This window comes from Lepidochelys kempii, chromosome 6 (genome assembly GCF_965140265.1).
Source record: "Lepidochelys kempii isolate rLepKem1 chromosome 6, rLepKem1.hap2, whole genome shotgun sequence".
Classification (NCBI taxonomy): domain Eukaryota; kingdom Metazoa; phylum Chordata; order Testudines; family Cheloniidae; genus Lepidochelys; species Lepidochelys kempii.
This window is the reverse complement of record NC_133261.1, coordinates 71,356,024-71,370,773: the sequence shown is the minus strand read 5'-3', so window position 1 is coordinate 71,370,773 and position 14,750 is coordinate 71,356,024. Positions and strand designations below refer to the sequence as shown.

Here is a 14,750-nt window from a genome sequence, read left to right as displayed (position 1 = left end):
TTATTGCTTGTCTGTATAGTGCCTAGCACAATGGGATCCTGATCCTTGTTCAGGATTCCTAGATGACCGTGATATAAATAATAATCTGGAGGAGTCAGACAGGATATTTCCTCCAAATTTAAAGCATTGCATAATTTGTATTTATAGTGGTTTTTGCTTTCCTCTTATGGATCATATGCTGGCTCCTGCTACAGTTAATCACAAATCAGGTTGATCTGAGGCAAAGACATTTGTGGCTTCCATAGCACTTGGTTTCAAGTGGGGATGCTTCATTATAGCCCATCTGACCCTAGGCCTGGGTGCTGCAGGAGAACATGAGAACCCTGGGGTGGGCTCCACCTGTTCCCATGAGGTTGGAGCGAACCTCTATGGTGTATAGTTAGGCTGCAGAGATATGGCAGAAGAGCTGAGGCAACCAGTCCAAATGCCAAAGCTGCTCAGATGAATACCTCTCCCACCATAGCATGCTACAGGCACGATATGAATCTAGATGGACCTGGATCAATGTTTTTGTGTTTTTTTGGTTTCTCAATGTGATAGCAGCTGTGTATCTCCATTTTCTAACTTTTTAAAGTTTTGTTTAATTTGCTTAGTGAGTGCCCATATTTCTGTTCCATTTGTTAGGGCTCTCAAAATACATTAGTGTTTTGCATTAATTTTTAAGCAGGGAAGCCATTTGTTCTTAACTGTACACTTACAAGTGCTCATTTAAAATAATTCCTTCAACTCAATAAAATTGGTTTGATTTTTTTGGTTCTGTTTTTTCAGTCCTGGTCCTCCTGAGAAGCTCGTTACAAATGGTGTCCTAGTAGTAAGTTTAATTTTGACTTTTCCTTTGTTCCTTCCCTAAGTGTCTTCCCTTCATTTGTTTCTTTTCCCTGTGCTAGAAAATCCTTTCTGTACTTTATACAGCAGGGTTTTCTAGACAGTGTTTCTTTCTAGATCTGCTAGAAAGCATTCACTGTGAGAGGCTTGATTCTGTTTACTTTGGGTCAGATAGTTTTTGGCCATGTGTAGCATCACAAGGGCAGGGAGGGTGCAAATATTTGTTCTTGCCCTAGGTCTACCTCTTCAAAGGCCAGCCACAATGTGGCTGAGGCATGTAGGTACTGTGCGTTGGCATTAGCCTTAATTGGGGTGGAGTGAAGGCAAGGCTGTTTCCTGTAGCAGCCTGCATGGAACTTGGAGGGAGGAGCACAGGTTGCAGGAGGGAAGAGTTTGGAGGAGGCACCTGGAAGACTGTCTGCATGCACATGGTTGGAATGCTAGCTGCAGTCTCTCTTAATAAACGGCCAATTTAGTTTTACAAGCTTGGAGTCCTCTCATGTTATTACCCAGCAGGTGGTATATGAAACATTGCTAATCCTCCTGGGCCATACCTCCCAATAGTCCTGGATTTCAGAGGGATCGCACTTTGACCCTCAAAGCCCCCTGTCTTGCTTGAAGGCCACTTTGCCCCAACCCCTCCATTTGAGTGGCATTGTGACATAGTGCACTGGCTTGTAGTGCCAGTCAGGGTTGGCCCGTTTGCCTCTCTGTGTCCATCTACGAGGGGTGGATGGGCCAAACCTGAGTGGTGCTGCGTCCCACTTTAGCTACTTTGAACTGCTGAGAGAGATGCCCTTGGCTGGCCCAGTGCCTAGGGAGCACAAACTGCACCCTACCAAGTAGTGGAAGAGCTGCTGGCAGCACGCACTCCGCAGGAACCTCTCCTTACAACTGCCAATCCCGGGTTGTCTTTTAAAGTCATGTTTTATCCCTTTCCCCTTCATTTCCTGAATAAGGAGTAAGACTTTGATCTTCTGGCCATAGATTTTCCAGCCATGCTGTCTGAATGTGCCTTAACGATTTAGTATAAGTTGTCCCTGAAATATCCCCAGGAGCTACAGTAGCATTAACAATGCATTAGAGATCAATTGGAATAAGTTATAGGGAAGATAGTTGAAGTAACCTCAATCAGGAACAGTGGGAAGCTGACATACACGCTCTGATTATGATACAAACTGCACAAGAACCCATCAGCTGTCCATGTCTCCAGTCTTCACCCCCATTAGAAACATTCTTAGTATATTTCTTTATCATCCATTCTTTTACTGATTGTCACTCACAGTCGCGTGAAGTTTGCTGCTTAGAAGTTCAGGTGGACAAGGAGGAGAATAAAAAGTATTTGAAAGGTGAGTCCATTTCCTGGCTAGGGTATCAGGCAACAAAATCTACCCTTTTAGTAACCTGTTATTTCCAGCTGCAGGCATATTAAGTCGCAGTGAGGACTGTTTCTAAATAGCCCTTTGAATGACAATAAAATATGGTGCAATGAAAGTCTCTGAGTTGCCCTTCTCAGTCTCAATCCTCTTTCAATTTTAACTCTTAACTTTAAGGAAAAGGGATAGAGTTACCAAGGTGGCACATGCTTTCGTGGGTGAAAAAAAAGTGGGAGAGGATCCCCCCAAGTCAACAGTGGGAAGGCCAATTATGTCTCAAATTTCCTTTTGTTGAATGAGAATACCGGCTACTGGCCATTTTTGGTTGGCTGTGGCTTGAGATCTGTCAATGTGGTAGCCTGCTGAAGGGTTGTGTGAAAGTTGCAAACTGCACAGAAAGAAGTGTGCTGACTATGTTGGTTGTTGTACCCCAGTCAGTCATGTTCCCAGTATAAATCTATTTTCTCTAGAGAATAAAAACGTTGTGCTTACGGTGGATGCATCATATGAAGGAACACAGAAAACCACTATGGACTCGGATACTTTCCTCTTTCACTGCATAAAGAGTTGGGAGCCAGTACTAAAAGCCAGGCTGCAGGTAATAGCCTCTGTTTGTTATCACTTGTTACAACTCTCCCACCCAGTTACAGAGGATCAGAGCTGCTCATTTGTTCAACAGATCTGAAATGTTTCCTGCCTCCAGATAAAACAGTTAAGTTCCCTCTCCCACAGTGTGTTTCAGATACGGAAGAGAATGAAGACAATTCAGATGACTCCTTAACAATACCCCTGACATTACTTGGTGTGGGACAGAAAGTGAAAGTAGGCCTTCCTGTAGAAAAGGTGAATGTGTGTCATTTACATTGACTTTTGCTGAAGGGAACAAAGATAAAGGTCAGTTGAATGAATAAAGGAAAATAACTGTTAAGCATTATAGCAATTGGTAATCTGTTTAATCTATCAATAAACTAGTGGGGTGGACAGGAAGCTGGGATAAAACTATCAGGTTATTGAGGCTTCGTAGATGCTATTCTGTCTCGGAAAGTTCACTGTCTTTAGAATAGCAACATTTTATTGGTCTGAGCCCTGTTGGGACATCCCTTTCTGAAGATGATGAATAGGGGTGGGTGTGTCCAAAACTAAGTTTCCTGAAAGCAGAAGTAGCATTGCTCTCCGGCCAGCTGGATATTTTTTAATCTTAATCTAAAAATGTTTGGCTGATTGACATTTGTGTCACCCATCATCCCTGGAGCTGGCTAGCTGACTGCTCCTCCAGTTCTAATAGACCAGGCAGAGCTAGAGGAGCGCCAATCCAATCATCTCCTCTTACTCTGCCAGTGGGGACTGTGCTCCCTCTTCTAAACCTCATGGCAGGCTTGGAGTGAGGCTAGGGAGTGAAGAAATTAATCCTTCAGGAGCCTTTCTCCCAGGGAGAAGGGAAAATGAAAATCTTTCTGACACCCTCTGGATCCCCCCATCCCTAGAAGTCTCAGTGTTCCTCTCTTCTGCAGGCCCTGACTTCTCCTTTCTTACCTTTAGCAGCCTTTTGGTGGGACCTAGTGACTTATATCCTTTCTCCCCCTGCTGGTCTTCAGTGGGCTGGCTGGCCCCCTTCCTCCAACATTTGTCTTGGTGTGAGGGGAAGCCTGGTACTGCTGCTCAGGCTGGCGTGCTGCTCCACCACTCCATTTGGGGATCCACAGGGAGGTGGGTGGTCTATCCCACTCATTCTGCAGTGGAACCAGAAACAATGCTGTCAATTCCACTGCTGCTGAAACTTTAGGCTGTCTCGAACATCTGTTGGGGGCAGTAGTCTGATCTCCTGCTCCTTCCCAAGGATAACAGAGGAGGAGCGTGGGAAGCCATTCATCTCAGAAGACACGGAGATTGGGGAGTGAAAAGACCATCCCTCTCACTAAACCACCATTGTTCATTTATTGAAATCTTACCTGTCTTTTTAATATTGTAATTCTTTGCTTTTAGGGTACACAGTTGGAGCTGCAGGTCCAAGTAAATGATTGGTAAGAAATCCTCTTTCTCCATTATTGCTTCTTGGGACAGTTAATTCTAAAGCACTTGAGAGGAGAGGCTATTCTTGACTTAATCATAAGTAACACACACAAGTCAGTTCAATAAGTCACTATAGTAGAGCCACTGGAAGAGGGACTACAATATAGTAAACTTCCTTGGGGGAAACCATAACATAAATGAATACCAGGACATTAAGTGAAAAAGGGGAATCTGAAAACTATGAGGAACCTAGTTGCAAAGGCCCTAAAATGAAAAATGAGAGAATTAAAATCCTTACTCTCAGCATGGAGCCTTCTTAAACATACCCCAGCAGAGACCGAGAAGCAGGAAAGCAATAGGAAAAAACAGATAGGATTTTAAAAGCAAGGTTCAAGAGGTTATTCAAGGCAACTAGCTATCTTCCAAAAACGGAAATCCAGCCCAAGTGAAGCCAATAGAAAGGAGCACTAACTAAGGAAAGTAAAATGTTAGGATGCATGAAGAACAGAAAATACAGAGCATAGTATATTACAATAGCGTTGATAAATCATGCAGCCTCACATGGAATCCTGTGTTTGGTTCTGGTCACGATATCTCAGAAAAGATTCATAGCTGGGGTGCCAGTGATAAGGCTAATTAGAGGCATGAAGAGATTTCTCTCCAGTTTAGCTATCTTTCAATGACTGAAATACCAGATATGCTTAGAGAATAAGCCTGTTGTCAGGCTGGTCCTGCTAGATATGTGCTGAAATTCCATCAATCTCAGTGAACTTTCTAGTGAAAAACATAAAGGTTACCAAGACAATGCAAAACCGTGAAGAGGCTAATGTCAGTTGTTTGCTCTGAGGCTGTGGGACTGGTTTGTGTGTCTTAAATCTGAATGGTGAATCATGATTCTTTATAGAACTTAATTGCTGAAAATGTATTGTTTACATTTTAATAAGCTGATCTGGGCCTGCGTGATTACATATCATTACGTATGTTCCAGCCCAGAAAATCTAGATGTGCGTTTAGGGTACAATCTGTGTGAAGAGGAGCAAGATTTCTTGCAGAAAAGGAAGAAGGTGGTTGCTAGTGCCTTGAAAAAGGTTCTTCAGCTGAGGAGAGATCTGCATGAGCATGAGGTTTGTGAGTCAGTCAGTCCTGTGACTAGGGTGAGGTTATGGGAGAGGAAAATATATTTCAGATATGGTGAGTCTGCATCTGTGCAGTTCCCAGTGAATTTCATCTTCAGACCTTCTATGTTGCAGGCAAATGCATTGATTTTAATGGAGCTGGAACAGAACCCCAAAGTGCCATATTTAAAAATGATGAAGGATCCTGGAATTATATACAGAGTAGCGTTTAAAAATGCTGCTGTGTACGCCATGCTTTAATATTACAGTTGGCCGAAAATGGAAAGTGTGGTCCAGCCAGGGACTCTGGCCCATAGAGGAGAATGGGGGCATGAGGCCCCAGAAATTCAACTCCCATAAGACATCCTGCCTACACTTCTGAATTGAAATTTTTCTGGTTTTGATTTTTCACAAAAAGTTCTTGTTATTCCACAGTATCTGCTTTGCTGCTAAGAACCAGGATGAATTTTGAATTTAACACATCCCTTTCTAGATGTGTTTTTGTTAGAGTTCAGTAAATAATTAATAAAGAATAATTTCATTTGATGGATGTACTGTTCCCCGCCCGTTTCCCCCCCCCCCCCCATTCCCCTTGCTCTTAGCTCACTAAGCAGATCATGACTTCTTTGAATTCTTTCATTATTAGATCTTTAAAACATTTTCTTGATGCTCAGGGACAAATTCTTATCCGGTATAAATCATCACAGTGCCACTGATAATGCGTGAGGAGAAGAAGGAGACTTTGCATGTTCATTCAAAATTTTAAACTTTCTTATGGTTCAGTTGCGGCTAATGGAACCCACATACCTTTTGAGGTTCACTCCTCACTAACGTCAATGAATAAGATGACTCTCCTGAGGACTGACTAAACATTGGCTCTATTTAAGCATTTTCCGAGAATATCTGCTGATTCCAACCCCAGATCTTCAGTTGTCTTTTCTGAGTAGGCAGGTAGCTAAATGTTAAGGTTAATGTTTGTTTTCAACAGATCCCAGTGATAGCTGTCATGGCAACAGGAGGAAGTATCAGGGCAATGTCAGCAATGTATGGCCACCTCTTAGGTCTCCAGAAGCTGAATCTCTTGGACTGTGCTACATATCTCACTGGTACTTCTGGCTCAACATGGTGAGGACAAGAGAGGGGCTTTATTTTTTTTTAAATTACAGCTCCAGAATGGCTGGGACTCTGATATTTCAAAAAGAAAAGGCGTACTTGTGGCACCTTAGGTGCCACGAGTACTCCTTTTCTTTTTGTTAATACAGACTAACATGGTTTCTACTCTGAAATCTGATATTTCAATGCAGTGACAAATGCTTGTAACTTGTTTAGATCCTTAGTGTTCTTGAATGCTCCTAGTCCATTGCTAAAACTCTGAGTTGGCATTTTAAAACAATTTCAATTTAGGACTGCTAAATCTCTCCAAGTTTTGTCTCTTTTTCAACCCCTCTCTTCTAAAAGAACACACATCATTGTAGAAAGCCTTAGAACCTATAAACACAGAGGTTCTACTTGCCCTCACACAGAGATACCCTCTGTTCTTCCCCACCACTTTTGTGTATTCCCAGCCTAATGCTATGTCTACACTACTGCCAGATTGATGCTCCAACAATCAATGCACCAGGGAGTCAATTTAGCGGGTCTAGTGAAGACCCACTAAATCGACCGCAGATTGCTCTCCGGTAGACTCCACCTGGAATGAGAAGAGTAAGGTAAGTCAACAGAAGAGTGTCTCCCATCGACCCAGTGCTGTGTAGACACTGCAGTAAGTCGACCTAAGCTAAATTGACTCCAGCTACATTATTCATGTATCTGGAGTTGTGTAATTGAGGTTGACTTACTGTAGTAGTGTAGACATAGCCTAAGTAATGTATATAAACAGAGGTGTTGTTTAGCCTCACTCTTAATTCTTGCAGGGCAACCAGCATGTGTTTGAAGAAACTTAGGTTTCACTATCTTGCATAGGAATACTTGCACTGCAAGATCAGTTTCAGATTATTTTAGATTTTTTTCAATGTTAGAAATGCTACGTTTATTTAATCTGTAGCCCACTATTTAAATATGTTAAAGAATCACTGTTTCACGTGCCCCGAGCGTTTGTTTAGTACTCAGTTAGTTACATCCAAGGGTCCCCATATCCTGACTGAGGAACACTTCTAGGGCAGCTTCTGAAAATTAATGGTGTTGTGCGTGGTCATGTAAAACTCCATGTGTACAATACTGGAGGAGGAGGCGGGAGCATTGTATAACAGCTCTGGCTTCCAATCCTGGCTCTGCCACTGACACTCGGGTAAATTTGGGGAGGTCACTTTGGACTGGAGCTGACCACAGGATGACAGTTCTGTTGCGTGGCAACTTTTGAGGTTTTGAAATTTGGTGTCATTCTGCGCTGGAACAAAAGCAAAACCTTTTGACAATTTTTGTGAATTATATTTAAATGTCTGTTTTTGGATTGAAACCTGATTTCTTTTTTTAGGCAGTGGAGTGTTTAGGTCACTGGCTTGGGAGACCCAGGTTCAAGTCCCAGTTCTGCTAAGTTAGAATAGTTTTTCATCCCAGATCACACTGAATCAGGCAGAGGCAGGGACTTTGAACCAGGGTCTCCCACAGTGCAGGCCAGTGCCCTAACCAGGCTATAGGCTATAAGAAAGCACTCTCTCTCTCTCTGTCTCACTGTTTCTTCCTTCTCCTTCCTGATGAAAACCAGCAAAACTGATATGGTTTCATGAGACATTTTGGCTTTGCTGAAACAGCATATTGCAGTGAAAATTTCATTTTTGTCATAAATGTTCCAAACAGATGTATTTAGGACAGGAATCCTGCTTCCGGTGCAGTCAATATGAACCCTGCACTGCGTCCAAGGGGTTAGGAGTAAATGCTTAACAATTCTCTGGGTTTCTCCACTGGCAAAATAGGAATAGCAATACTGGACACAGGGCCCAATCCAAGCCCTCAGATCCAAACACCCCCAAGCTCTTCGAGGAATACTGGATCTGGGTCTGAATACTGTAGAGACCAAGAACATCCATAAGTAATCCTCAGCTGCTTCATAGGAGTGTTGTGAGGTTTAATTCATCAAAGTTTGTAAAGTGCCTTGATGTCCTTGAGTGGAAGACACCAGGTAAACGTAATGTGTTTGTATTATTAAACCAATTCTTGTTTTGTTAACATCACCTCTTTGCTTCAGGACCATGACCAACCTGTACAAAAATACTGATTGGTCACAGAAAACTCTGGAAGGGCTAATCAGTCTAGCAAAGAAACAGGTGATGAAGTGCAAGATGAATGTTATTTCCATGGAGCATCTGAAGTATTATCATGAAGAGATGATTAAGAGGGCAAAAGAAGGACACATCTCATCTTTTACAGAGCTGTGGTCACTTGTTCAGGAAGCGTTTTTACATGATGAGGTACATACAGTGCTTCCTGGAGCACGTACTTGCTATGCTATAGCTAAGGAAAATGACTTCTCTGTTTCTTTGAGCCTTTAATGACAACGTGTGTGCGTGCAAACATACAGTCTCCTCAAATATAACTGTTCAGAAATAGAGGTGGATAAAGTTCACCAAAGTGCCCAGGTCCTATGTTCAAACGTGAGTTAAGATTTTCCAAAGCATCACGTGATTTTGAGTGCCTCAGTTTTTGAGTGCCCTACTGATTTTCGAAAGGTGCTGAGCAACCAGCCTCTGAAAATCAGCTGCCTTTAAAGGTGTCTGAAGTTGGGCACTCAAGAGCTGAGTCACCAAAATCACTAATAACTTCTGCAAATTTGCCTCTGCCTCATTAAAGGTCAATAGGATTTGCCTAAATAATTCAGATGCTTTTGAAAATGTTACCTGGTGTCAAAAAATATCCATGCAGAAATCCAGACAGAGATTTGGAGGCCACTTCTGAAAATATCGAGGGGCACTTGTGGCACCTTAGAAACTAACAAATTTATTTGAGCATAAGCTTTCATTGGCTAAAACACCGTCATTGGATGTATGCAGTGGAAAATACAGTAGGAAGAGATATATATACACAGAGAACATGAAAAAATGGGTGTTGCCATACCAACTGTAACGAGAGCGATCAGTTAAGATTGGCTATTAGCAGGAGGAAAAAAAGAAAAGAAAAAGAAAAACCTTTTGTAGTGGTAATCAGGATGGCCCATTTCCAACAGTTGACAAGAAGGTGTGAGGAACAGTAGGGGGAAAAATAAGCATGGGGAAATAGTTTTACTTTGTGTAATGTAGAGTCCACTCCCAGTCTTTTTCAAGCCTAATTTAATGGTGTCCAGTTTGCAAGTTAATTCCAATTCAGCAGTTTCTCATTGGAGTCTGTTTTTGAAGTTATTTTGTTGTAGCATTGCCACTTTTAGGTCTGTAATTGAGTGACCAGGGAGACTGAAGTGTTCTCTGACTGGTTTTTGAATGTTATAATTCTTGACGTCTGATTTGTGTCCAGAGACTGTCCGGCTTGACAATATGTCCAATAGATTTATGCATTTGGTATTAACACATCTATTTATGCTGCCTAGGTTGACTCTGCTGGCAGCTTCTTCTTACTGCGTTTCAGATTTTGTTTCAATTTTCCTTATGCTCTTTGTGATATTTTGTGTCTCCTTTGTTAGCCAGAGGAAAGTAAACTCTCAGACCAGCGCAAGGCTGTGGATCAGGGTCAGAACCCCTTGCCTCTCTATGCAATCCTCAACGTCAAAGCAGAACAGATCAGCACTTTTAAATTTAGAGGTAAGTGTTCCAAGCTTTACCCTTGTTTCTGAATTCAGTTCCTTATGGGTCAGAGAGGCTAAAGGGATTTTGAGAAGGGAAAAAATCCCTCCTGCTCAGCACCAGTTCTGGAAAGTTTACCTTTAATTGGAGTGAGAAAGGAATTCGTCCTTACCTGGGAACTGCTGGGTGCTCATTACTTTTGAAGATGAGAGGAGATGATTTAGAGGATAGGGCACTTGGACATGGACAGGGAACTTGGTTGTAGACTCAGGAGACTGGAGTGTAGTTTCCAGCTGAGCCACAGACCTTCTGTGTAACCTTGGGCAAATCCTTTAATGTACCTTGTGTCTTAGTTCCCCATCTGTAAAATCAGGAGAGTACTTCTCTACTGCCCTTGTTTACTACCATGAGGAGGGCCATATACATATCTAAACAGGCAATGATCTGATCTTATTTAGAAGCCTGAATCTAAGCTTTGGAGTCTAATGTTAGGCCCACATTTTTTGAAAATCTTGGCCTTAGCATCTGTGATGGTTGTTAGCATGCTCAGGACGGAGAGCCACCTTTTTGCACCACCAGCTTGCTAAGTGCTAAAACAGTCCCGTGGGCTATGCCAGCGCTTACTTTGCCTTGCAGCTTAACAGTAGGTTCACCCCAGTCCCTGACCGCTCTTTGAATTGTTCCCTTGTAGAGTCCAGCCCTTATCCACTGAACACTCACAGAAATACTAGGTATTGTGTCCTCAAGGGAACCATGTGCACACCAACTTATCTGATTCAACCCAGGATCAGTTCTTGTATAACATCACAGCACTGAGATTGTTTTCACTATAGATCTATCTTAAGTTTATTATCAAAGGTTAAGATTTAAGAGCTAGTGAGTAAGGATAATAGAAACAGAGAGGTTACATATAAAACAAAACCAATACCTGCTTTCTAGAGACTAAACTTAACTTTAGCAGACTAACCATCAGTCTAAAAGCAGTCACCTCAATGTTCTTTATAGTGTTTCTAACCAGGGCAGGTTGGGATCCCATTTTCACAAATGTAATTGCATTGCCTGAATACTTCCTCATGTGCAGGATCAAGGGGTGTCCTTTTGCCTTCTTCTTATATCCCCAAAGTTCATTGTCTATCCCCAGCTCTCTGTGGTTCAGTCTCTGATGTCTTCTCTCCCTGTTCACTTTCCATCTCCCTGTTGACTTTATATGTTAATGGGGGTTTCCACTGTGTTGACTTACAATGCTTAGTTTACACGTGAACCAAGATAGATAGGTGGATATCTACCCTTTGTCTTGGAAAAACCCATTTGTCAACCCTACTTTGATTCAGACTTTAGGAGCATGTTATCATTATGCATATGTAACTTTTTACATAATAGGCACACATACATTTCACAATAATATTAATGATCAGCATGATCCTGGCTTTCAGGTAAGATCTTACATAACATGGTTTATGGATAAATACCATGAAAGCGGTGTGTTAGGGTAGTGAGTTTGTCAGGCCTGTTAGGAGTTGCTGTTACCCAACAGTGAACCAGTTGGCACTAATTGGCCTCTATGTCCGAGTATCCAGATTCATTCAATCCTGGGCTTCCACCCAGGGCTTCATCAATGGGTCTCTCAACTCTTATCTGGAGAGACAATATTCTCCTGAGATGAGAAACCAATTTAGTCTCCATGTACATCAGCGCCAAATGTGAATGAAAAGGGTAGTATGGCTTATCATATACAAGCTACAGTCAGCACAGAGGAGCTGGGGGGAGCAAAATTGTTTGATTTGTGAATTGCTTTATCCATCTGCGTAAGTCTCATTTTCTTTTCCTACTCTCTTAACATTATAATAAAAGTCTTGTGTGTCAATCCTTTTGTAGAATGGGTGGAGTTCTCACCTTACGAGGTGGGATTCCAGAAATACGGAGCCTCCATTCGATCAGAACATTTTGACAGTGAGTTCTTCATGGGGAGGTTGGTGAAGAAGCTCCCAGAGTCTCGGATCTGCTTTCTGGAAGGTGACCTATTATTCATGGAACATAGCCTAATTAAAACACCATAGAGAACATAAATGTGGCACTGGCTGGCCACTGATCTATATATTGCAGTCCTAAATGGCCAGATTCCTAGGGTCAAATTTACCCAGATCCAATGGAGTCGAGTACTGCTAACCTCGAAAGTTCAAAAATCATAGTTCGGTCTCCCTAAAATAACAAGATTTAAAAAAAATTATACTGTGTTTTTGGTCTATCTTTTGATTTTTGGACTCCCCCTACCCCCTTCCCTACTGACACAATCAGAGTTGCCAACTCTTCCAAATACAGAGTTGGCTGGTTTTGGCACTCGCAGAGATTCCAGCTTCTCCTCAAACCCCAAATTTCTAAATAATTAATTCTGTGCCCTGCAACCCCATATCTACCTATCCCCCAGCCCAGAAATGAATTATGTACTTACCAGCCCCCACATCCATTCTAGCCCACCAGCCCCCACACCTGCCCATCCCATAGACCACCAATTAGTGATGCATTCCCAACCCCTCATCACTTCTGTCCCCCCATTCCCACATTGGCCCTTTGCCCATCTGTTTACCTCTGGTCCTCCTGGAACTCCAGGGATTCTTCACCCCCTTCCCAGACCTGGTGGCACAGGGATGGAGGGGGAGGAGCAGCAGCAAACAGAGCCAATCCATTTTTCATAGGATGGGGAAGGGAGGAGGAAGCAGAATTGCTAAGGTCTTTCTGCTCCCTCCTCTCCTGTGACAATGGTGTCAGCTTTCCCCTGCCATACCCCCAAACTCCTCTTGACTCTTGAGGGGAGAGAGCCTCCTGCAGCAGCCCTGATTGGTTGCTTTTCCCCAGGAGGCAGGCATGTGGGGAAGGGAACCAATCAGAATGGGTTCCCCCCTTTAAGCAGGGCTGAAATCCATATCAGGGCAGGAGCTTTTGGCATCATAAACTGGCTCCACTAGGGGCTAAAACAGTCTTACTCTCATTGCAAGAGATGGCAACACTGGCAGTCGCACCATGATTGAGTTTGGCCTCTTGTGTGTGTGTGTGTGTGCATTGAGGGCACAAGAAGTGGGAGCTCCTTGTACCCCAGTACATCTACACAAGTCCATTCACAATCTGATCCTGTACCTGTCAAATTCTCATCAAACAGATACACGCCTTCATTTATAAATAGAAGTAATAACACTTGATTTGATAACCCTCTCTTGGGTGCTGGTGATTTCATGCAAGAGAAAACCGTGCTGCACCGTGCTGTTGCGGAGCAGCAGATGTCTCTGGGTCTCATTTACATCGTAAATGCTGCCCCTGTGGGATCTCTGCAGTGCTGTGGTAGCATCTCTCTTGAAACAGTCCCTGGAGCCATGCTAGGTGTGCCATGGCTGAGGCAAGCTCTGTATGTGCTTCTGTTGCTAAGGCCTTATTAGCCCTCACACCTGGTGGAGCTCAAGGCTATTCCTCAACTGCCCTCAACACCATGCTGCTCCCACAGTCCCAGACACCTTGCTTCTGTGCCCCATGCCTCCCAACTGCCATCCTAGCACCTACCGCCAAATCTTCCCCAGCTGGTGCCCTCCCACTCTCTTCATCCTGATGGAAAGAGCAACAACAGCTACACCCTTAGCAGATATTACTAATAATAGATTCACTACATTGTGCTCTGCTGGTCTGTTCTGACCCAAAGACCAGTTCACAGAAGGGTCTTGGGTTCTTTCTGCTTCATCACACCTTTTTGTCAATATTCTATACTCTCTATCTCCACATAATACACATGGGGATTAGAGGACCTCTTTTGGGTGGGTGAAGTCTGTACTTTGCTGCCCTCCAGTAGAATGAGAGAATGCAATGTCCACCAGCATCTGAGGAGGAGCTTTTCTTGGCTGGGCTCTGCCAATCTTTGTAGCCGAAGTCCCAGATTTGCTCTTTTATCGAGGGCACTACGTTACAGCATAATCAACTCAAACTAGTTAACTATACTCAACATGGGTTCTTGTAAGTAAAAATTCATGACATTTTTATTCAGATGAGGTAAACCACTGGTTAACTTGAGCTGATATGGTATTTCTCTCATGTGGTTGGACTTGCAGGTATCTGGACTAATATTTTTACTCGAAATTTGTTGGATGGCTTATACTGGTCCTCAAATTCAGATGAATTCTGGGACCATTGGGCCAAAGACGTGGCAGATATGGGTAAGAGTTTAAAGTGTTTTAAGATCAACATATATTCTTACCGCATAGTTCCCATTATCAAGGAGAGGATTAGGAGAAGATACATTTCTGCTTCTTCTGCTAATGGACCCTCACAAACTCTCTAAACACCAGTGCATTACTTGTGTTCTGTCATTCCACTGTGGTTACCAGTGGATCCCCCAGTATAATTTTCACTTGTATCAGATTTACTCTGAAAGCATTGAGATAGTATGGGAGTCTTTCCCTTGTGACAGAAATGGGTTCACAGAAACGGGTTCATTCTGCATGGAGGCCATGTAGGACTCTTATACCAGTATATTACAGTGTAACCTTTTTTCTGCCACTTCCTCAGCTGACCAATATTGTGTTGCCATTGTTTCATATTCGGTAATGGCGCTGGGTCAGTAGCACTGCCCTTACCTTATTTTTGTGTCTTTTAAACAATTGAAATGGAAACTCTTGTAAAGATCATTGAAATCAAATAGGACCAAGAATCCTAAAGTGCTAGTATCATCCTACTAG

At 42.8% G+C, this 14,750-nt stretch overlaps 1 protein-coding gene across 9 annotated transcripts in view; it reads left to right on the top strand.

The window, feature by feature from the left end:
• The window catches only part of LOC140913036 (cytosolic phospholipase A2 beta-like), a 72,865-nt gene that overhangs the window by 48,658 nt on the left and 9,457 nt on the right, over nt 1–14,750 (top strand). For 6 of the 9 annotated variants that reach the window (XM_073348664.1, XM_073348665.1, XM_073348669.1 and 3 more), the window contains 11 exons: nt 769–811; nt 2,111–2,174; nt 2,672–2,799; nt 2,934–3,044; nt 4,185–4,222; nt 5,200–5,335; nt 6,315–6,451; nt 8,511–8,733; nt 9,936–10,053; nt 11,911–12,048; nt 14,124–14,228. In XM_073348664.1, coding sequence (XP_073204765.1) covers nt 769–811; nt 2,111–2,174; nt 2,672–2,799; nt 2,934–3,044; nt 4,185–4,222; nt 5,200–5,335; nt 6,315–6,451; nt 8,511–8,733; nt 9,936–10,053; nt 11,911–12,048; nt 14,124–14,228 — 1,241 coding nt within the window. Of the gene's footprint in view, nt 1–768; nt 812–2,110; nt 2,175–2,671; nt 2,800–2,933; nt 3,045–4,182; nt 4,223–5,199; nt 5,336–6,314; nt 6,452–6,891; nt 7,062–8,510; nt 8,734–9,935; nt 10,054–11,910; nt 12,049–14,123; nt 14,229–14,750 lie in introns of those variants that run through there. The other 3 variants (XM_073348671.1, XM_073348673.1, XM_073348672.1) reach the window with 3 other exon arrangements.